This window comes from Hoplias malabaricus, chromosome 15 (genome assembly GCF_029633855.1).
Source record: "Hoplias malabaricus isolate fHopMal1 chromosome 15, fHopMal1.hap1, whole genome shotgun sequence".
Lineage (NCBI taxonomy): Eukaryota > Metazoa > Chordata > Actinopteri > Characiformes > Erythrinidae > Hoplias > Hoplias malabaricus.
This window is the reverse complement of record NC_089814.1, coordinates 34,356,014-34,378,741: the sequence shown is the minus strand read 5'-3', so window position 1 is coordinate 34,378,741 and position 22,728 is coordinate 34,356,014. Positions and strand designations below refer to the sequence as shown.

The 22,728-nt window shown below is 42.1% G+C and overlaps 1 protein-coding gene across 2 annotated transcripts; it reads right to left on the bottom strand.

Annotated features, from left to right (window-relative positions):
* Positions 1-1,119: 1,119 nt before the first annotated feature.
* On the bottom strand, positions 1,120-21,243 carry lhx5 (LIM homeobox 5). 2 transcript variants are annotated; one of them, XR_010795523.1, is made up of 6 exons: positions 20,986-21,243; positions 10,980-11,200; positions 7,754-8,031; positions 5,502-5,667; positions 1,553-2,823; positions 1,120-1,214 (listed from the first exon to the last, which is right to left on the bottom strand). XR_010795523.1 is itself a non-coding variant. In XM_066646442.1 (5 exons), exons 1-5 carry the CDS (start codon positions 21,153-21,155, stop codon positions 2,453-2,455), a joined length of 1,206 nt encoding a protein of 401 aa, XP_066502539.1. In that variant the 5' UTR covers positions 21,156-21,243; the 3' UTR covers positions 1,459-2,452. The 2 variants fall into 2 exon arrangements, 1 of the variants encoding a protein (XP_066502539.1); XM_066646442.1 differs by lacking the exon at positions 1,120-1,214 and having other exon boundaries at positions 1,459-2,823.
* Positions 21,244-22,728: the final 1,485 nt, after the last annotated feature.

The following is a 22,728-nucleotide window of genomic DNA, read 5'->3' as shown; positions in this document are numbered from 1 at the left end:
CAGATGTTGTCCGTCCCGTGCTTTTGTTTTGCCTCCATTGACGGCGCAGACCTCAGCTGCTGGAGGAGCTTCTCCATTATGGCTTCAGTGTTCTTTTGTAAATGGTTTCCATTAGAGCTCCTCTTTTCCTTTTCAAAGAGCGGTGACAAAACGAAGGTTAAATGAAGTTGAACGAGACTCTTACAAATATCTCCCGATGTGGGACAGCCGTGTGGTCAGGACAATCAACAACAGCAGATTTAGAGGAGGGGGGGAGTGTGTGTGTGTGTGGGGGGGGGCACACTCAGACACCTTGTCCTATTGAAGCATTTGGTGTATTACACACGGAACCATCTCTAGATTAGGAACACCTACCATGTGCCTACTCACTGTCCATTTCACCACTTTGTAGTTCTACAATGACAGACCTAAATGAAATCCAGCTGTTGCTCTGCATACTTTCTAATCCCCCTTTCACCTTGCTTTTCAATGGTCGGAACCCCCACAGAGCAGGTACATTGTGGGTGGTGGATCGTTCTCAGTGACACTGATGTGGTGGCGGTGGTGTGTTAATGTATGTTGGGCTGGTATGAGTGGATCAGGCACAGCAGTGCTGCTAGAGTTTAAACTCCTCAGTGTCACCGCTGGACTGAGAAAATGACACCAACCAAAAATATCCTGTGTCCACTGATGAAAGACTAGAGGACGGCTGACTCACACTGTGCAGCGACAAATGAGATACAGTCTCTGACTTTACATCTACAAGGTGGACCAATGAGGTAGGAGTGTCTCACAAGGTGAACAGTGAGTGTAAAACCCGTTCTCTGTTTTGGTGCTTTTCCACTGCATGGTACTTACTCTACTGTACTATACTCTCTGTATAGTCCCTTGTCCCTGCTTCTGGTGTTGTCTCAAAACCCTGTCTCAATTGGGAACTGTGGGTTTCGTCGGCCACCGATCCAAGGAGCGTTTGAACCTCTTCAAAATAACTTTATGAGCTGCCGTCGTGAGTCAGATAAAAACAAACGTGATCTCTGCTGCAGCTGGAGATTTTACAGATGGAGAGTTAGTGCTGGTCGTCTGCGTTGCGTGGCGTAGAATGCCGACTCTCTCTGGACAGTCAGCACTCTGCAAGGTTTACACGCCACGGTTTAGTCCCAACTCGGCTCGCTTTGAACCACCAGAGAACAGGGACTAAAAAAAGAACCCGGTTTTAGGACCAGGACCAGATTTACCTGATGGAGAAGCAGAAAAGCCGAGTAGGGACCATGTAGTGGGAAAGCAGTATTTGATAGCATTGATTACCCCAAGGCCTAACCTTAACGTGCAAAGATCAGAGAGGCCCTCGCTCAGAACAGAAGGTAAACAGAGGCTCGTGAAGGAAGGACTGGCTCGAGCACAAACTCAGTGTTCATCAAAATGTTTTAATAAAAGGTTTCTTTTTTGATGATTGAAATAAACCAAATATTGTATGTTACAAACAGGCTGGAGGAGGGGGAGCAGTGCACTCCCAGACAGAGCGGAGCAGTAAAGTCTCTAAGAAACAACCAAAGCCAAAGTAAGAACACGCTACCTTTAAATGTTTGGGATTTTTTGAGCAGATCCGCTGACCGAGGTCGTTGTTTCTAGATGTTAAATAATAGCGTTTAAAAAGAGGAAGGAAAACAAACGGATAGGAATTATAGCTATGAGCGCTAAAATAGGTTGTGATGTCATAAATCTCAGGCAAGGGGTAACCATGGCAACTTAAAGGAATCCGCTCTTAGTCCAGGTGAGGGGTCACTGAGCGGTGTGACTGTGGGGAGAGGGAGGAAGGAAAGATGTCCCTGCTTGGTTTCAATGTGTTAGTCCAGTGGCCGGAATTCTCCATGGTTTTCCAGGGAACAACCTCTGGCAGTTTGTTTTTCCCGCTTGGGATACAGAACAGTCTTGTACAGTGCTGGAGAACTGGGTTCGAACTGGTAGGAAGTCAGTTTTTGGGCCTGGTGGGTGTCTTTCTATATGTCCATGGACCGCGAGTGTCATGCCCTAGTAAGGAATTCTGGGATAATCTGAATTTCACTCATTCACACACTCACCCAGTCATTCACACACGTGCACACACACGGCTAGGGATAGTGTCACCCATTCACTCATGCTCACACGTGGACATTTTCACACACTCACCCTTTCACTCACTCACACACACCTATGAACAGTTTCACACACTCACTCAGTCACACACACTCACACACATTCACCTGTGGACACTTTCACACAGTCACACACTCAACTGTGGACAATTTCACACTCTCACCCTGTCACTCACTCACTCACACACACACTCACCCTGTCACTCTCACACTCCCAGAATCCCAAACATGGACATGATACTAACCACAGACTGACAGCATGTCTTCCGTAGTCTGTTGTCCATTAGTCCTGCACCCTTAGGTCCTGCCCGCTCCACTGACTGCATCCCTTTGGGTCTCCTCTACCACACGGTGTTGTCCCCCATCTCGTGCCCGGAGTGGGGCAGTGGCCCGTTGTAGCTGTTGCTGTTGTTCAGAGGGAAGGGTGGACTCGGCCCCCCTCCGAACCCCTCCCCCTGTGAGCCGGGGTGCAGGGGTGCAGTCACTCCGGTCACTCCGGGCTCAGGACTGGGTGTGTCTGCGTGAGAGATCATGTCCGTGAACCTTTGGTCGTCCTGGGGGTGATGACCCGAGGGCGGAGCCCCATCCAAGGTCCCGGGGCCCGAGCTGAGGAGGTAGGGGGGCTCCGCCGGAGACTGAGCCTGAGAGGAGGGTGGGCCGTGGGGGAAGAAGTCGTAGTTGACCCCTGGGCCATAGTAGTCTCCCTGGTATTCTGCAGAGGAGAAAAACAAGAGGAAACTCAAAGTGGGGTTCGACATGATGCCAATTCTATCTTGAGTTTGAGCGTGTGCATCAGATTTTTATGTATATGGGATGTATTTATTATATCAGCTTTAACAATGCTGGCATGTTTAATTGTAAACACCAATGTGTTTTTAATGATTTGGCAGGTTACATTAAAGGTTCAGTAAGTAAATTTAAAGTAGAGTTTGGTCTGTAAAAATAATATTGGTTCATATTTTATTCCCAAAACTAGGGCGGAGTCTTTGACGCAAAGCACCAAATAGTGCCCCCTGGTGCAGCAGTTCCTAAATGTGATCGAGTATGTATGAGTGAGTACATGAATGAGTATTCTTAGTATTTATATGAGTGAGTGAATATGTGATGAGTGAATGAGTAAATATGGAAGTGAGTGAGCATGTATGGGACTAAATGAATGAGTGTTAGTGAGTGAGTGAGTGTGTATGAAACACTCTGTACTGTAGTATAAATGCTGGGGGGTTTTATAGCTGAGTAATTATGAAAGGGCACGTTCAGATCGGGAGCGAGACCCCTGATCACATGACTAAGGCAGACCCCGAGGCCGTCAGCGCTGGCTGTTTTTGTTTCAGTCGCGCTTAATCCTAATCTCATTAACGCAGCTTTTATTTGGCTGTCTCCGACACGGCAACAGAAAAGATCAACGCAGACGTAAAACTATCAACGGAGGTGAAAACAAAAGCCATGGAAAGAGAAAACGATGGGAGGCAGGAAGGCCGAGACCTTGGGAGGGAATTGTTTTGTCATTCGGCAACATGTAGGGCCTTTACCACCTGGTTACTCAGTTTACCAAGCTTCACACACACACACACACACACACACGCACACACACATACACACACACACACAGGGTCTCCAGTGGCCGGTGTCAGAGTGAGAGGAACAGGCAGAAATGAAATATTATCCCCGCCCTCACCGCCTCAGGCTTTGGCCGTGAATCTGCGCTAATATGGCTTATTTACCACACACACACACACATACACACACACACACACCCTCCCCTCAATAACTGGCAACCCAGGGAATTCTGCCTCACTCCACACTGAGATGACACTCCATTTCACTCTGAAAAATTAACCACAGCTTCTGTGGCGAGAGGCTAATAAATAAACATGTAAATAAATAAATAAACAAAAATAAATAACCACTGCTGGTTGGCTTGCTCCATCTGTTCTTACACTACATTTCCCAGCAGGCCTTGCCCGGTTCATCCTAATTACTTCACACCTACGTGTGTTGGCGTCTCTGATGTCCTGGCGTCAATCAGGTCCTTTACAAGTGGTTTTACAGCACAATCATTAGCCGATTGAACACTACAATCCACAGATTGTGATGGTGTTAAAATGACGGTAACAGCGCTGAAAGCAAAGACCACACTGAGCGTCTACAAAGGGTCTACCTCAGTGAATACAGCAACAGATCCTCTCAGCTGTGCCGGTCAAACTGACACTTAACCCTGCACAATTCACTAGAGAGAGCGAGAGGGGCGTGAGAGCGAGGATAGGGTCCTCAACTTTGTGCCTATAGATTAGGGGTGGGCGATTATTGCCCTGAAATAATATCACGATACTTCAGGGGTTTTTGGCGATAACGATATTATTGACGATGTGAAAATAATTATATTAATTTCAAGAACACACTATTGCAACTAAATAAATGTGAATTATATTGATTAACAACACATTTAATTGCTTTTTATTTTAGTACAAAGCTAACAATTTCAAACGTTCAGAAGAACAACAAATAAACGTGTAAACATTTGCTTATTTTGTAAACAACTGTAACTTTCCAAGACATTGTATAAAAATCTTTAGGATATTGATAATTAATTTCCAAACCACCTCTCATCTTTTGGAGGAGTGCTTTTGAACGCTGTGCCTAAATGACTCACGTAATGAAGGTACGCCATATTACCTGTAATTGCATGACATCATTACGTAAACAAGTCAGATTATCACGATGTTGATTATTTTTATCGTTTAAAAACACATTGCGATATTATTGCGCACGATACGATGCGGCACAGCCCTACGATAGATAAGAGTAATATTCAAATTAATAATTATGTAATTGCGATATTTAACACATGTTACAACCAGGTTAAAATCAGATGTTTATTTGTAATTACAGTGTAATTAAGAACGGAATCTCACTGCGACATTTAAGTCGTAATAACTCTAATGTTTGTGCCTTTATTATAGGTCTATATTCTTTATGACCTCTTTTCATCTCATTTCATCTTATAGCAGAGCTAGAGAGAGGGACTGCAGTGAGAAACGAAAGAGACAGAGAGAGAGAGAAGTGGTAGAGCAGGAACCGAAGCTGGAACGTGGCCATATTGAAATGTTCAGTAATAACACTAGAGTCGTGTGGGTGACCAAGAATGTGTGTGTGTGTGTGTGTGTGTGAGAGAGAGAGAGAGAGAGAGAGAGAGAGAGAGAGATAGGCTTTTGTGATTTGAAGGTGAGGGAAGAGTGTGGGTGTGTAAGGACGAAGCACAGCATTACTTGGGAACGTGTGTGTGTGTGTGTTTTGCATGAAGGACAGCCCTTTGTTTCACTGAAAGGGGAAGAATAAAGGGCGAGAGAGAGAGAGAGAGAGAGAGAGAGAGAGAGAGACAAAGAGAGATACCTCCATAGTAGCTGTACGCCCCGGGGCCCAGGATCTCCGGGTCGTCCAGTCGTCCCCCCAGCGGTCTCATTCTCCGTGGACCCCTGAAGAAGGCGTGACGACGAGCCCCCAGAGCGCTCAGCTGCTTCATCCTCCTCTCCTTAGAGCGTCTGTTCTGAAACCACACCTACAGAGAGAGAGAGAGGGAAAGGATGAGAAGGAAAAGCAGAGGAAGAATGGGAAGCAGCAGAGGTAGAGAGGGTAAGAAGAGAGGAACAGAGAGAAGTAGAAGAATGATGGCGAGAAAGAGGGAGAGAAATAGGAAAAAAGGAAGAGAGAGGAAAATGAGAAGAAGAGAAGGAAGGAGGATAAGAACCAAAGTAGAGAGAGAGAGAGAGAGAGAGAGAGAGAGAGAGAGAGAGAGAGAACAGATGAAGAAAGGGAAAGAGGAGAGAACGGGAAGGAAACGAAGAAAGGAAGGGAAAAAATGCAGAGATGAGGAAAGAAAGAAAAAAAGACGGGTAGGGTGGAGAGATAGAGGGAGGAAAGAGAAGCAAATAGAGAGGAAGCAGGGAAAGGAAGAGGGAATGAGGAAGGGAAGAAAGAATGGAAGCAAGAGAGAGAGAGAGAGAGAGATTCATTCCCTGTCTAACCATTGAAAACATTTGTATGTAAATGTGTGCCCTCCTCCAGAGAGAGATTACACACACACACGCACACTCTCTCTCTTACACACACACACACATACACACGCTCCACAGGGGCTATCTACATAACCCACTGTGCTACAGTCGGCAAAGACCGCCTCCATTTTAACTGTAAAATAAACCCACCCAGACCTGAAGCGTGACGAGTGAAGGATACATTTACACGGATGAGCCAAAACATTAAGACCAGCCTCCTAATGTGAGTGTAGTGCTGTGATCAGTGCTCGGTTAAACCCAGGGTCCAGGGGCTCATGGTGTGGACGTAAATTTAACCTATATCCAGGGGAGTTTCTAGACCTCTCGTTGTACTGGAGCACAAACGGTATTTAAAGAGACGTATCGGCACCCCTCTGATCACCAATCAGTCGCATTAGCACATCTGTGCAGCACTGGATAGATCACTCTGCCATGGATGAGAAACTAACACTAAATATATTTTTTATTAATTACGTTTGTTTTTTAATGTGCAGTTTCTTAAGGAAATAAAAGCAGGACGTGTATAAATCTTTTCAGATCTGCACCGTTTGCCTTTCTCTGAAAAACACATGGGGTTCACTGAAAATGTGAGAGAACTGTGTGTTTACCTTCTGCAGTCCTTCATTTAATACATTGTTTAGAACAGAACAATTTATAAACAAATGTCTTTGAAGGAACTTATAATGTAATTGTAATACTATGCATTACAATGTAATACTATGTAATACTTTTAACTTAAAGTTACAAGATAAAAATCTTTGTCATGCTCAGCACACCAGAAACTGCACTATGTAACTCCTTTAGGAGGTTTAAAACTATAAACCAAACATAGCATTTCAGCTTTTGTTACTTTGTCTGATCCTTGGCTGACATCTTTTTTTAATTATTAATATATTATTATATATTATTTTTAATCATTTTAAATATTTACGTATATCCATTACTCACCGCTAAAAAAACTACACTAAAAGGTAACTAAATTGGCTCTGACTGGTTTGGGAAGACCCTGGTGCCTTATGGGAAATAGTTCTTGTAGGGAGTTCTTGTAGGGAGTTGGGACTGTTTATCGTCATGATTTTAATGGGACACAGTGTGATTGTACAGGGCGTGTGCCTCAGTAAACTGGGTCTAAAGATGCACCTCCTGGCGTCTCCTCTCTGGAGCTTCATAGAGATGGTGTCCTCTATTTGCAGTGTCCTCTTTCAGGAGATAAAGCTCCTCACTCACTTCACCCACTGTGAGGAAACATATTGAGGAACAAGGTGTTTCCAAAGTCCAAACTCCTCAGATCTCAACATCTAATCCACAGTGGCTCCACCTTAAAACGTTCACATGACTTAAAGGACCTGCTCATAACATCTTGGTGCACAGAGCAAGAGGCGTGCACGGTCTGTGACTCCTGGGTGGGTCACTCAGAAGAGCATGAGGTCAACTTATCAGGCAAGTGCTCATCATGTTTTGGCTCTTTGCTGCATATGGAAAAGCCCCATTCATTTTGGGATTAAAAGCCAGGATGGAGCAGTGTTGCTGTGTTCTGTGAGTAGAGAATAGGGTATCTCAGTGTGTGTGTGTGTGTGTGAGTGTACACACCTGTATAACTCGCATGTTCAGGCCTGTCTCCTGTGCCAGCTGTTCCCGGATGTGACGTGTGGGTTTGGGCGTGGCCACAAACGCAGCCTTCAGCGTCTCCAGCTGTTTGGCCTTGATGGTGGTCCGTGGACCCCGCCGTTTCTGACACGCCCCCTGCTCCTCATTCTCGTTGTTGTTGGTGTCTTTATCCGAACACGTGGAGTTGTCCGTCTCTTTGGTGTCATCCGGGCCTGGCTCGGGCAGGTCAGGGGACAGACTGCGGTCCGTACACGAGGACACTGCAAAAAGTAGATCAGTAACACTGATAACTGACCAATAAACATGATCAGCAAGATTTCATAATGATCAATAAGTCTGCTCACTGATTGATGTCTGATTATACTGCCCAGTGCCCAATAACATTATCCTCTGATCAATAAATCGATAGCACTGACATCAGTAAAAACCCTCAGTTCAGCAGTGTTAAAGGCATCAGATGGTTTAGATTTAGTTTTAGTAGTGTGTGGGCTATTAGATTTAGTCTCATTTAAGTCACTCTTTTATTATTAGATGTATTCTAGTTTAATTATTTAATTCAACTATATGAGTTTGTTGCACTCAGTTTAAAATTGTGTATGAAATATGAACACTGACAAAGCCAATAGGTTTATGTTTGATGGTGATGTCATGTTCCCTGTTTGTTCTTGGCCGTTTTTCACTGGTTGTTATACTGTTCATATCAATATGGGAATTATATCGTATAAAATTAAGAAATATATTGTGATATAAATTTTGGCTGTATCGTCCAGCCCTGATTTTAGACTGTTAAATAAAAAATAGCATATTTTTTCATTCATTCATTATCTGTAACCCTTATCCAGGGTCCCTGGAGGGGGCGCCAGTCCTTCACAGGGCAACACACACTCACACATTCATTCACACACTCACACATATGGACACTTTTGAGTCACCAATCCACCTATCAACGTGTGTTTCTGGAGCGTGGGAGGAAACCCACGGAGACACAGGAAGAACACACCACACTCCTCACAGACAGTCACCCAGAGGAAACCCACACAGACACAGGGAGAACACACCACACTCCTCACAGACAGTCACCCGGAGGAAACCCACGCAGACACAGAGAGAACACACCACACTCCTCACAGACAGTCACCCAGAGGAAACCCACACAGACACAGGGAGAACACACCACACTCCTCACAGACAGTCACCCAGAGGAAACCTACGCAGACACAGGGAGAACACACCACACTCCTCACAGACAGTCACCCGGAGGAAACCCACGCAGACACAGGAAGAACACACCACACTCCTCACAGACAGTCACCCGGAGGAAACCCACGGAGACACAGGAAGAACACACCACACTCCTCACAGACAGTCACCCGGAGGAAACCCACACAGACACAGGGAGAACACACCACACTCCTCACAGACAGTCACCCGGAGGAAACCCACGGAGACACAGGAAGAAAACACCACACTCCTCACAGACAGTCACCCGGAGGAAACCCACACAGACACAGGGAGAACACACCACACTCCTCACAGACAGTCACCCGGAGGAAACCCACACAGACACAGGGAGAACACACCACACTCCTCAAAGAGAGTCACCCTGAGGAAACCCACGCAGACACAGGGAGAACACACCACACTCCTCACAGACAGTCACCCGGAGGAAACCCACACAGACACAGGGAGAACACACCACACTCCTCACAGACAGTCACCCAGAGGAAACCCACGCAGACACAGGAAGAACACACCACACTCCTCACAGACAGTCACCCAGAGGAAACCCATGCAGACACAGAGAGAACACACCACACTCCTCACAGACAGTCACCCAGAGGAAACCCACGGAGACACAGGAAGAACACACCACACTCCTCACAGACAGTCACCCAGAGGAAACCCACACAGACACAGGGAGAACACACCACACTCCTCACAGACAGTCACCCAGAGGAAACCCACGCAGACACAGGAAGAACACACCACACTCCTCACAGACAGTCACCCAGAGGAAACCCATGCAGACACAGAGAGAACACACCACACTCCTCACAGACAGTCACCCAGAGGAAACCCACGGAGACACAGGAAGAACACACCACACTCCTCACAGACAGTCACCCAGAGGAAACCCACACAGACACAGGGAGAACACACCACACTCCTCACAGACAGTCACCCGGAGGAAACCCACGCAGACACAGAGAGAACACACCACACTCCTCACAGACAGTCACCCAGAGGAAACCTACGCAGACACTGGGAGAACACACCACACTCCTCACAGACAGTCACCCGGAGGAAACCCACGCAGACACAGGAAGAACACACCACACTCCTCACAGACAGTCACCCAGAGGAAACCTACGCAGACACAGGGAGAACACACCACACTCCTCACAGACAGTCACCCGGAGGAAACCCACGGAGACACAGGGAGAACACACCACACTCCTCACAGACAGTCACCCGGAGGAAACCCACACAGACACAGGGAGAACACACCACACTCCTCACAGACAGTCACCTGGAGCGGGAATCGAACCCACAACCTCCAGGTCCCTGGAACTGCCCTAGCCTATTTTTGGTTTTGTATTTTTAAAATGTTAATATTTGAAAGATATTATTTAAACAGCAGCTTAAAATGTATGTTACATTTAAAAATGTTATCATCCAAAGTTATGGCGGGGAATTTGGCCACTTTTTTTGTTCAGATTCAAGAGTTCAATATGTTCCAAAGTTAATCTGGAATCACAAATCCCACTCCATCTCATTCCTAAGTGACTGGAATGAGCTCCAGGACGCCACAGAACACAGTTCCTGTATCACTCAGTTCCAGGGCAAAGCTAAAATCGAGAGCCAAAGAACAAGCACAGATTCAAAAAAACCAGAACAAAACACAAGGAGACCACGACTCAATACTGACACACGATGCAAGAGCGAAGCAACAGCTCACAAAGAGGCAGGGTGCGAGTTGGGGCAAATAAAGGCTGAATAAAGTGTGGGGGGGTGTGAGAGACAGGTGTGTGAGACAGGGAGGAGACAGCTCTCAGGACTCTGGAGAAGCTGAGCTCTGAGTGGAAGGAAGGCCTGTAGGTGTCAGAGGTTAAGAACATTTTCTCCTTTTTTTTTTAAAGTTACCATTTTTAGACAGTGATGATATAAAAGAGTTCAATGCTGACGGTGTGTTTGTGTTTCTGTGTACCTGAGTTGAGGTTGAATTCTTTGATGCCGGTGCTGGTGTAATCCTCTTTACAGACGAACTTGTTCTCGTCGATGACGTAGAGCTCCTCTCCAGTCGACAGCTGCTTATTGCATGCAGCACAAGTGAAACAGTTCAGATGAAAAACCTTCCCCCGTGCTCGACGAACCAGATCACCGGCCGAAACGCCCTGTAAACAACCCGCACACTTAGTCCCGAAACACCTGCAAACCAACACACAGACAAACAAACACATCAGAAAACAAACACCCTGCAAACTATCCACACAATTAGTCCCGAAACACCTGCAAACCAACACACAGACAAACAAACATCCCGCAAACAATCTGCACACTTAGTCCCGAAACACCTGCAAACCAACACACAGACAAACAAACACATCAGAAAAACACCCTGCAAACAATCCGCACACTTAGTCCTGAAACTCCTGCAAAATAACACACAAACAAACACATCAAAAAACAAACACCCTGCAAACAATCCGCACACCTAGTCCTGAAACTCCTGCAAACCAACACACAAACAAACACATCAGAAAACAAACACCCCGCAAACAATCCGCACACTTAGTCCTGAAACACCTGCAAACCAACACACAGACAAACAAACACATCAGAAAACAAACACCCTGCAAACAATCCTCACTCTTATTCCTGAAACACCTGTAAACCAACACACAGACAAACACATCAGAAAACAAACACCCTGCAAACAATCCTCACACTTATTCCTGAAACACCTGCAAACCAACACACAGACAAACAAACACATCAGAAAACAAACACCCTGCAAACAATCCTCACACTTATTCCTGAAACACCTGTAAACCAACACACAAACAAACACATCAGAAAACAAACACCCCGCAAACAATCCACACACTTAGTCCTGAAACACCTGCAAAACAACACTCAGACAAACAAACACATCAGAAAACAAACACCCTGCAAACAATCCATACACTTAGTCCAGAAACACATGCAAACCAACACACAGACAAACAAACACATCAGAAAACAAACACCCTGCAAACAATCCTCACACTTATTCCTGAAACACCTGCAAACCAACACACAGACAAACAAACACATCAGAAAACAAACACCCTGCAAACAATCTTCACACTTATTCCTGAAACACCTGTAAACCAACACACAAACAAACATATCAGAAAACAAACACCCCGCAAACAATACACACTTAGTCCTGAAACACCTGCAAAACAACACTCAGACAAACAAACACATCAGAAAACAAACACCCTGCAAACAATCCATACACTTAGTCCAGAAACACATGCAAACCAACACACAGACAAACAAACACATCAGAAAACAAACACCCTGCAAACAATCTGCACACTTAGTCCTGAAACACCTACAAACCAACACACAAACAAACAAATACATCAAAAAACAAACACCCCACAAACAATCTGCACACTTAGTCCTGAAACACCTGCAAACCAACACACAAACAAACAAAGACATCAGAAAACAAACACCCCGCAAACAATCTGCACACTTAGTCCTGAAACACCTGCAAACCAACACACAGAAAAACACATCAGAAAACAAACACCCTGCAAACAATCCGTACACTTAGTCCCGAAACACCTGCAAACCAACACACAGACAAACACATCAGAAAACAAACACCCTGCAAACAATCCGCACACTTATTCCTGAATCACCTGCAAACCAACACACAAACAAACACATCAGAAAACAAACACCCCGCAAACAATCCACACACTTAGTCCTGAAACACCTGCAAACCAACACTCAGACAAACACATCAGAAAACAAACACCCTGCTAACAATCCATACACTTAGTCCAGAAACACATGCAAACCAACACACAGACAAACAAACACATCAGAAAACAAACATCCCGCAAACAATCTGCACACTTAGTCCCAAAACACCTGCAACCCAACATACAGACAAACACATCAGAAAACAAACACCCTGCAAACTATCCACACAATTAGTCCCGAAACACCTGCAAACCAACACACAGACAAACACATCAGAAAACAAACACCCCGCAAACAATCCATACACTTAGTCCTGAAACACATGCAAACCAACACTCAGACAAACAAACACATCAGAAAACAAACACCCTGCAAACAATTCGCACACTTAGTCCTGAAACACCTGCAAACCAACACACAAAGAAACAAACACATCAGAAAACAAACATCCCGCAAACAATCCGCACACTTAGTCCTGAAACACGTGCAAACCAACATACAGACAAACAATCACATCAGAAAACAAACACCCTGCAAACAATCCACACACTTAGTCCTGAAACACCTGCAAATCAACATACAGACAAACAAACACATCAGAAAACAAACACCCCGCAAACAATCCGCACACTTATTCCTGAAACACCTGCAAAAAAACACATCAGAAAACAAACACCCTGCAAACAATCCACACACTTAGTCCTGAAACACCTGCAAACCAACACTCAAACAAACTAACACATCAGAAAACAAACACCCTGCAAACAACCCGCACACTTAGTCCTGAAACACGTGCAAACCAACACTCAAACAAACAAACAAACAAACACATCAGAAAACAAACACCCTGCACACAATCCACAAACTTAGTCCTGAAGCAACTGCAAACATACACACCAACAAACAAACATATTAGAAAAAAACGCCCTGCTAACAACCTGCACACTTAACTCGAAACACCTTCAAACAAACACACAAAAAAGCAAACATCAAAAAACAAACACCCTGCGATAAATGGCACATTTAGTCCCGAAACACCAACAAAACAAACAAACAACCATACATATTTTTAAACAAACACCCAGCAAACAACCCGCACACTTAGCCCGAACACTTGCAAACAAACATCAGTAAACAAATGGCCTACAAACTACCTGCAGTCATAGCCCTGAAACACTTGCAAACAAACACACAAACAAACAAACATCAGAAACAAACACCCTACAAACTATACGCAAACTTAGTCCTGAAGCAACTGCAAACAAACAAACATCAGAAAACAATTGCCCTGCAAATAACCAAAACACTTAGTCCTGAAACACCTGCAAAAAAACATCGGAAGACAAACAAACCTGCAAACAACCCACACACTTAATCCTGAAACACTTGCAAACAAACATCAGAAAACAAATGCTCTGCAAACAACCTGCACACTTAGTCCCAAAACACCTGCAAACAGACACACAAAAAAAACAATCATCGGAAGACAAACACCCTGCAAACATCCTGCATTTAGTACTGAAACACCTGCAAACAAATACATAAAAACAAACAAATATATCAGAAAACAAACACCCTGGAAAAAACACACACATAGTACTGAAACACCTACAGACAAACAAGCATTTCAGAAAAAAACAAAAACAAACATCAGTAGGCAAATACCCTGCAAACAACTACATGCTTAGTCTGAAAACACCTGTAAACAAACAAAAAAACATCAGAAAACAAACACCCTGTGAACAACCACACACTTAGTCCAGAAACACCTTCAAACAAACACACAAATAAACATATCAGAATACAAATGCCCTGCAAACAAACTACACATTTGGTACTGAAACACCTGCAGACAAACTAACAGACAAATCTATAAATAAATGCCCTGCAAACAATCAGCACACACCATTCCTCTACTCTTGCAAACAAACTTATCAAGAAACACCCTGAAAGCAACTTCAAAATGTGTTTCCACAACACTAGCAAGTAAACACACAAAAATCAAACACCTTGCAAACAAACACTTAATTCCTGAACACCTGCAAACAAACATACAAACACATCAGTAAATGAACACCCTCCAAAAACCCCCACACACATATTTCCAAAACCAAAACTCAAAAAATTTCACCCTGAAATGCTTGTAAACAGGCACAGAAACAAACAAACAAACACATTAATAAATTAATACCCTGTAAACAACACTTACTTTGTCCTACAAACTCAAACAAAACCAAAGAAACAGACAAACAAACACATCAATAGACAACCAGAGATAGAGAGAGATTCCTTTCAACCAAGTCACACACTCTGTTCCCAACACTCTGTAAACAAACAAACAAACAAACAAATAACCAGATTTGGCCTGTAAACAAGTCAAATTAGAGCCAAAATATCAGTAAACAAACAATTAATTAATCAGAGGAGTCCTACTTTAACAAATGCCAAAACACTGCCAGAAGAACAAACAAACAAACACACAAACAAATAAACAAACAGCACACCATGTTTGTAAGGGCATTTAGTGCCAAAACATCTGGGAGAAAAAAAAAAAATATATATACACGCAGAGACCCAATAAATAATGAGTGCACAGACAAAACACCTCCAAAACAACAAACAAAACAAGAGAAATATTTAACCTTAATTTAAACAAGCAAGACATAAAGAACTAATTGTTATTTACAGTGTTGGTCTGGACCAAAACATACTCTGTAAAAAATGATACATTTGTCTTAAAATATAAGTAAACAAACAAACAATGTAGGAGCCAGACTGATACTCTGCAAACAGCCTGAGCACTAGAAGTCAAAACACATGTAAACAAAACTAAACAAACATACCCTGTTTACAGCGAGAGTAGTTGTACTGCCAAACATCCCAGAACTGTATACAAACAAACATTAAAAACAACAAAACCCCCCACACATCTGTATACATGCATCATCACTGCCAAAATGTGTAAGCAACCAAACAGGAAAATTAACAACCAGAGAGTGATGCACACTGCCAAAAGCCTTTGCAGTTCTTGCCAATATATCTCCCTAAATGTAAACAAACAAACAAACAACTACACAGAAACATGCATTGTAAAATTTGCACTTGGCAAAATATCAAATAAAAAAGTAAATAAATAACTAAAGTGAGAAATATACTCTGTAAATAACATGTGCTCCAAGTGCCAAAACACTTGAAGAAAGCAACAAACAAACAAACAAACAAACAACAAACAAACACACATATATTCCAAGACACTAACAGTGCAGAATTCAGCAGGGGTGGGCTGAGGGGGCTCAGAGGAGCTTTTTCAACCTTGAAATACGCTTACAGACAAGAAAATTGTACTATTGTATTATTCTAAATGCAAACGTCTTGTTATGCAAATGCAGTTTATGTTCGTGTGGATTTTCCTAATCTAATTAAATAATGTCACTAACTGATGTATATTAATGAATAATCTCAGTAATCCTATAGATATGGGCCAAAGAAGGTTTGAAACAATATTTAAATGGAGGTAAATCTATAGTGAAGTTATAAAATCGCATCAGAAACAAGGTGACTGTAACCATGGTAACACAGACAGCCCCATGTCCACTGGCTTTTTTTTTTTTTTCATTTATTTCTTTCTGTTTATAAACAGAAGTTAGTCTCTGGGTGAGGAGCAGATATTGGGAGATTAAATTGGAGATAATTTTTCACCAGTCATCCAGACACTTTTAGCGCTGTGATGGAGTGTGCAATATATATATATATATATATATATTAAATATATTTCAGACATGTTTAAATAGCAAATCAATTTTTTTAAAGATATAACGTGCCTATAAATTTAATATGAGCAAAATGCAATAAGCTTCTAACACATAAACACTCCAGCAGTTCTCATTTTGATCATCACCACCCCATCAATTACAATATACTACATACTAAAGCACAAACAACAAAACAGATTAACACTGCTCTCTCTCTCTCTCTCTCTCTCTCTCTCTCTCTCTGTGTGTGTGTGTGTGTGTGTGTGTTAAACAGACATTTTCTCCGCCTTCTCAGTCTAAAATAAACCCTAAAATCCAAAAAGACGAGTCTGAAAATGAGCTCAAATTGCAGGATTACACACACACACATACAGGTCTGATTACACAGTGCTCACAGTGTCTTAAAGGATCAGTGTCAGAGCAACGACACTGAACCTCATTCTCACTGCAGTGTTCGGCTCTATGAGCCATCAACTCCTTTATTGATTGTTCCTGTCTGTTTATTCATCTATCGCACAATAACAACAATGTAAACAACACAATCTACATCAACATCAATGGCAACAGTTCCAACAGCAACAGCAACATCAACAGTTGTTACTTACAACAAAAACAACTGTCGTGGTAATAACATAAAGAAAAGCAATGACAAGAACAGCAACAATGATACCAGCTACAATGTTAACAGTAACAGCAACAAAAAATGAAAACAACAATAAAAGCAAAACCAACTACAGTGTCATTAGAAACAACAATGCTAACGGACACAAGGGCCACAGCAGCGACAACAAAAAACAACAACAACAGTAACAATAGTGAGGATGGTGTTGGCAACAGGAACCGCATCAATTACAAAATCAACAAAGCCAACAACAATAAAATAATACAAACAAAGACAAAGCAAGACAATGGGAATGGAAACAATAACTACAGTGACAGTGGAGACAGTGGTAACAGTAAAGAGAACTTCAACAACAACAGCAACAGCAGCCACAGCTTTATTATGAAATGGTCATTTGATTTTATTGCAGATTTTATATTTGAAGGATACTGGTCAGATTCTGTTTCAGCACAAATTACTTTAAAAAATTAGTTTTAATCACATTCACTGAGGTGTAAATGATGAATATAAATAAACGCTTGTAATAATAATGTTTAATAACAAAAAATTACTTGTGCATTCTGTTTGTTAAAAGAAATCTCAAACAGGAAAAAAAAAACTAATTACAATAAAACAATAAACACAAACAAACTCTCTCTCTCTCTCTCTCTCTCACTCTCTCTCTCTCTCTCTCACACTCTCTCTCTCTCTCTCTCTATCTCTCTATCTCCTTTCTCATGCATGTATCCTATTGAAAAGCCTAAAGCAGCACTTACACACTCCGAATGGGGCATTAGGGCTGATTAGTGATCCCCCACCACACACACACACACACATACACACCTTGATGGTCAAGGCTGTTTGCAGACAATGACCCCAAAACACACAACATTAAAGATAATAGAGACAATGAAGTAAAAACAGCTAATATTAAACATAATGGTCAACAACCAGCACTTAACATTAACCACGAAACCTCACAGAGACAAACACGGTGTTCACAAAGACAAGGCCAAGAAATAACATTAACTAAGCAGTCGGGAAAGACAATGCAAACCCACTCTCTACAACTGGTACAGCATCTCATATTAGGGAAAATGCACAGGAATACAAACGAATGGAAGTGTCCTCAGCGTTTAATATGAACTGCAGTGTCTGAATACAGCCATGTGATAAATCTGGGTTTAAATCTAAATGAATAACTACAAAGTATAGCATTTAGTAGAAGCTGAAATAAATTAGACACTGCCACAGTGAAGACCCTGCATTCAGTTCTGCTGAGTACCTCGTCTATACACAATGGATATTACCAATAAGACAATGCAAGACACTCAGTGTCTCATCTAAATGTTAAATAAAGACAATGTACATGGTCTAATATGAAATAAAGCCTGCGCCAGTCTTAACTAAAAGCTCCTATAAAGACACAGCACAGCTGATACCAGCCTGGACATATCAGCTACAATCTTCAAATAAAATAATGCACAACTATGTATAAATATATAAATGAAATGTTTGGGAAATGTTAGAAAAATATTAAAAAGAAAGAAAATAAAAGGGATATAAAGAAATCAAGCCAATAGACAGCAGCTCTAGGCCTGTGTAGCTGTATATATCCCTCACTGTTAGGAAACGGGGCATAGTTTTTGCTGTAGTTATTGATGTTATTTTTTATTATTTATTATTGCTATTAATTTCATGGTTATATTAATTAATGTCAATATTAGAACTATTATTATTGATGTGGTTATTCCTCTTAATTGTATACGTGTATTTACACTTGTGTGTATTAGTGTCGTTAATAGTGAACGGATGAGAACAGGTGAAGCTCGTGGCGCTGTGATTGGCTGATATTATATTTCAGAACTGACCACAATGACTGCGCTAATCATCACTCATTATTAGCAACGCACATCATCAATAACTGGCCTTTAGCGCGTGCCCCTTCCGGGCTGTGACGTCTGACACGCAAAGCATTATTGGATTTTGTTAAGTTTTACGTGTTAAATGAAATAATGGGTCATAAAGTGTTTATTCTAAAACCCTCACCGCACGCTGATGCTCAGGGTTCTTGCGGCGCATTTATTGTAATAATGATGTTAACGTTAAATACACTGAATGAGGATTTTAATACTACATTTTAATCTACAGTGTTGTTTGCAAATGTTTGTGTACTCTTGGCCACGTGACAGGTATTGCCGATTTTAATGCATTTTAATCGTTTTTTAAACTATTATTATTATTGTTTTTTTTACTCGGAATTTTGCGTAAGAAAAAAAATACAGAGAAATAAAACAATAAAACGTGATGACACAGTTTGTTTTATGTTTAATTGTTTATTATTATTTTTTTATCGCTATATAAACAGAAATATTGCAGAACACACCGTATTTATAGCGTGTCCTCTGTAAATGAGACTAAAACACTCGCCCAAACTGGTTTATTTCCGCAGGGCCGTGTAAACAGTGTTACTCTTTGTAATATATACGGTATATACAATATTAATATATTAATAGCGGGATTGATAATCACTTTAGTCTAACATAAGGGTCCAGTAAATAACGAAACAAACGAACAAACAAGCGCGTGCTTTTATTTTAGAATTTCGTAATTATATAAAAAAAATCGTTTCCTACTTTTAAGTAAAATGTAAAAAAACGCGTTTAGTGAAGAGGAAACTCTGCTTATAGACATTTAATAATATTCAATTTCCATAACGACTTTCATCTGCGGTGTGTGTGTGTGTGTGTGTGTGTGTGTGTGTGTGTGTGTGGCGACGTGAATTTCTCGCTCGTAGCTAAATGACACACACGTTAATCCATAGTCTACACATTCACACTCCGAGCGTTTACGGAAAGTTAATAATAATAATAATAATAATAATATTAATAAATAAGTTGTACTATATACTATATACTACTAATAATAGTAGCAATAATGATAATAACAATAATAATAATAATACGAGTAATTATTATTATTTTTGTTGTTGTTGTTGTTACACAAATAAACATTATTAAAAATTCTGAATAAGAAAATTAAAATGGTAAAATCCCATACTAAAAAAGGAATAATCGCCTATTAATTGGCTTATTTCTCAACATCCGTACATTAGAAAACAATACTCTTCCTCTCTCTCAGTATTCACAGGTTAATCACGTTTAAATTCTATATAAAAGTACATTTAAAATAGAATAAACACACCACGCACATAATATTATATTACAATAAAAACAGGGTTCTTCAATTGTTCTTTAACCAAGGCAATGGTTCTGTGTGATTAATGGTTCTTCAGGTGGAGAATATGTTGTATAATGTTCTGTAACGGCACCAAAACGGTTCCTCTATTGTTGCGATCTCCATTTTTTCTTTTACAATAGAACCCCCATATTCTGCTACACAGAACCTATTCCAACCTATTTCTTAAATCATACACAACACGTTCTCCATCTGAGCATTTCACCTTGCACCTGTTTCTACAGAGAACTCATCATTTAAAACAGAACTTGGCCAAGGAACCGGTGAAGAACCCTCGAACTCTCTTTTATAAAGCGTCTAATGAAATAAAGTGAGAACATAAATAAAACATTTCTCTGTTTTGGAAAATAAAAGAATACGTGCGTGCCGTGCTAACACCACACAGCACAGCACCGGAACAGGAGGAAGCTCTCGGCGGACATGCACGCGCCAGACACTTCGCAGACGCTTTCATCTGTGTGGTGTGAAATCCTCGCGCTGGAGCTCGTGGCCGAGCCGTCATTCCCCCAAATCATCCTCTACCGCACGCGCGGGCTGGCCTAGATATTTGGATCCGTGTGTGTGTATGTGTGTGTGTGTGTGTGTGTGTGTGTTTGCTCGTGTCTCCGTTGTCTCACCTGATGAAGTCGTCTCTGCAGTAGAGCTTGTCCTCGCGCGTGAAGCATCGCTCGGTGAGCGCGCGCCCGCACTCGCAGCACTGCACACAGTCCGCGTGCCAGGCGCGCTCCAGCACGCTCAGGAGGAAGCGGTCGCGGATGGGCCGCGCGCACCCGGCGCACTGCACCATGCTGCACGGAGCCGAGATGGAGGTACCAGCACGAGCACCTGCACCAGGAGCGGCCCCAGTACCGGCGCGGGCGCGAGCACGAGCAGGAGCGCGCGCCTGGCCAAAAACCTTCAGGACTTTTCGCGCCACGCCCGCGCGCTACTCCGGTGCGCGCGCAGCACGCTCCCGCGCCATCCAAACGGAAAAGAAAATAATGAGATTAAAATAATAATAAAAATAATAGAAATAAAGATTGAAACTGTGGAATGACGTAGGCCTAATAAGTGTAGACCCCTGCGCGCGCAATGCTCTCAATCTTCTCTCTTCTTTTTTCTCTCCACACTTCCCTTTCGTGTTTTCTTTTGTTTGTGTTTATCCTGTCCACTTTAAAACCACGTTAAAAAAACAATACAAAAATAAATAAAAAACAAAACCCAAAACAAAAAAGGCGGCGCGTGTCCTGCTCGTGCACAGCCTCCTCGCCGTAGACGTCTATCTTCTTGTCTTCCTTTATCTTTGTCGTCTTTCTCTCTTCCTCCTTTCCCTTCGTTTTTTTTTTTTTTTGCGTTTATTTAATTTTAATTTAAAAAAAAATAATAAAATGACGTCAAAACAAAGCAACAAACGAAAAGAACACAGAAGAAGGAAACGCCGCGGCTTGGCTTTCTTCAAACTCTGTCTACTGTCCTCTCTCTCACTCACTCTTTTTCCCCTAGTTTGTTTGTGCTCCTCGTGCGCGGTGTGGAACGCCCCTCGCGCGCACACTGACCCTCCGGCTCAAGCTCAGAGTTCTCACCGTTCTCATTTTTTTGGGGGGGTTTTGTGACGTTGCCCTCGCGCTCGGCCAATCAGCGAGAGGTTGCCGTGGAAACGAGTTTAAATAACGACCCCCCCCCCTCCGCCCGTTTCTTGAAGCGTTAGGCGTTTGCGATTAAACCCCGTTTAAAATGTTTGCGAGCCGCAGAAACAAATAGAGTTATAGCAGGGCGTGCTTGTTTTGTTGTTGTTTTATAAATGTGTAAGGCCGTGTTTGTGTATATTTTATTTTTCTTCTGTTTCTTGCCGCGGGACTGATGGAAGCTGGGGCTCGGACAGTTTTCCTGAAACAGACGTCACTGCATTTTCTTTTTGTTTCGTTTTTTATTTGATTCTTCTTCACCGTTTTTAAGTTTCATATTTATTTATAGGTTTTTAAAATATCTGTTTCTTAGCTTTGCGGGCAGTTTGGAGGAAGATGGACTTTATCGGGGATCTTCCTTTCTCCTTGGACTGGACACTTGTATAATTTGAGGGAAATAAGAAATACCTTAGATGTATTGTTATTATTATTATTAATATTATTATTATTATTATTATTATTGTACTTGTTGTTATTTTAATGGTCGCCTTTTTTGGGAGAATGTCGTTAAAGTTGTATCCCAGTCTGGATGTATGAAGGTAAAGACTGCGGTTTGCTGCGTGTGTGTGTGTGTGTGTGTGTGTGGAGGGAGGGGGTGGACTGTCCTTTCTCATGTATGCAGCTATTTACAGGGCAATGTAAATATCAATAGTGGCTGAGCCGCCCGTAGAAGGCAATGGGAAGATTTAAATATTG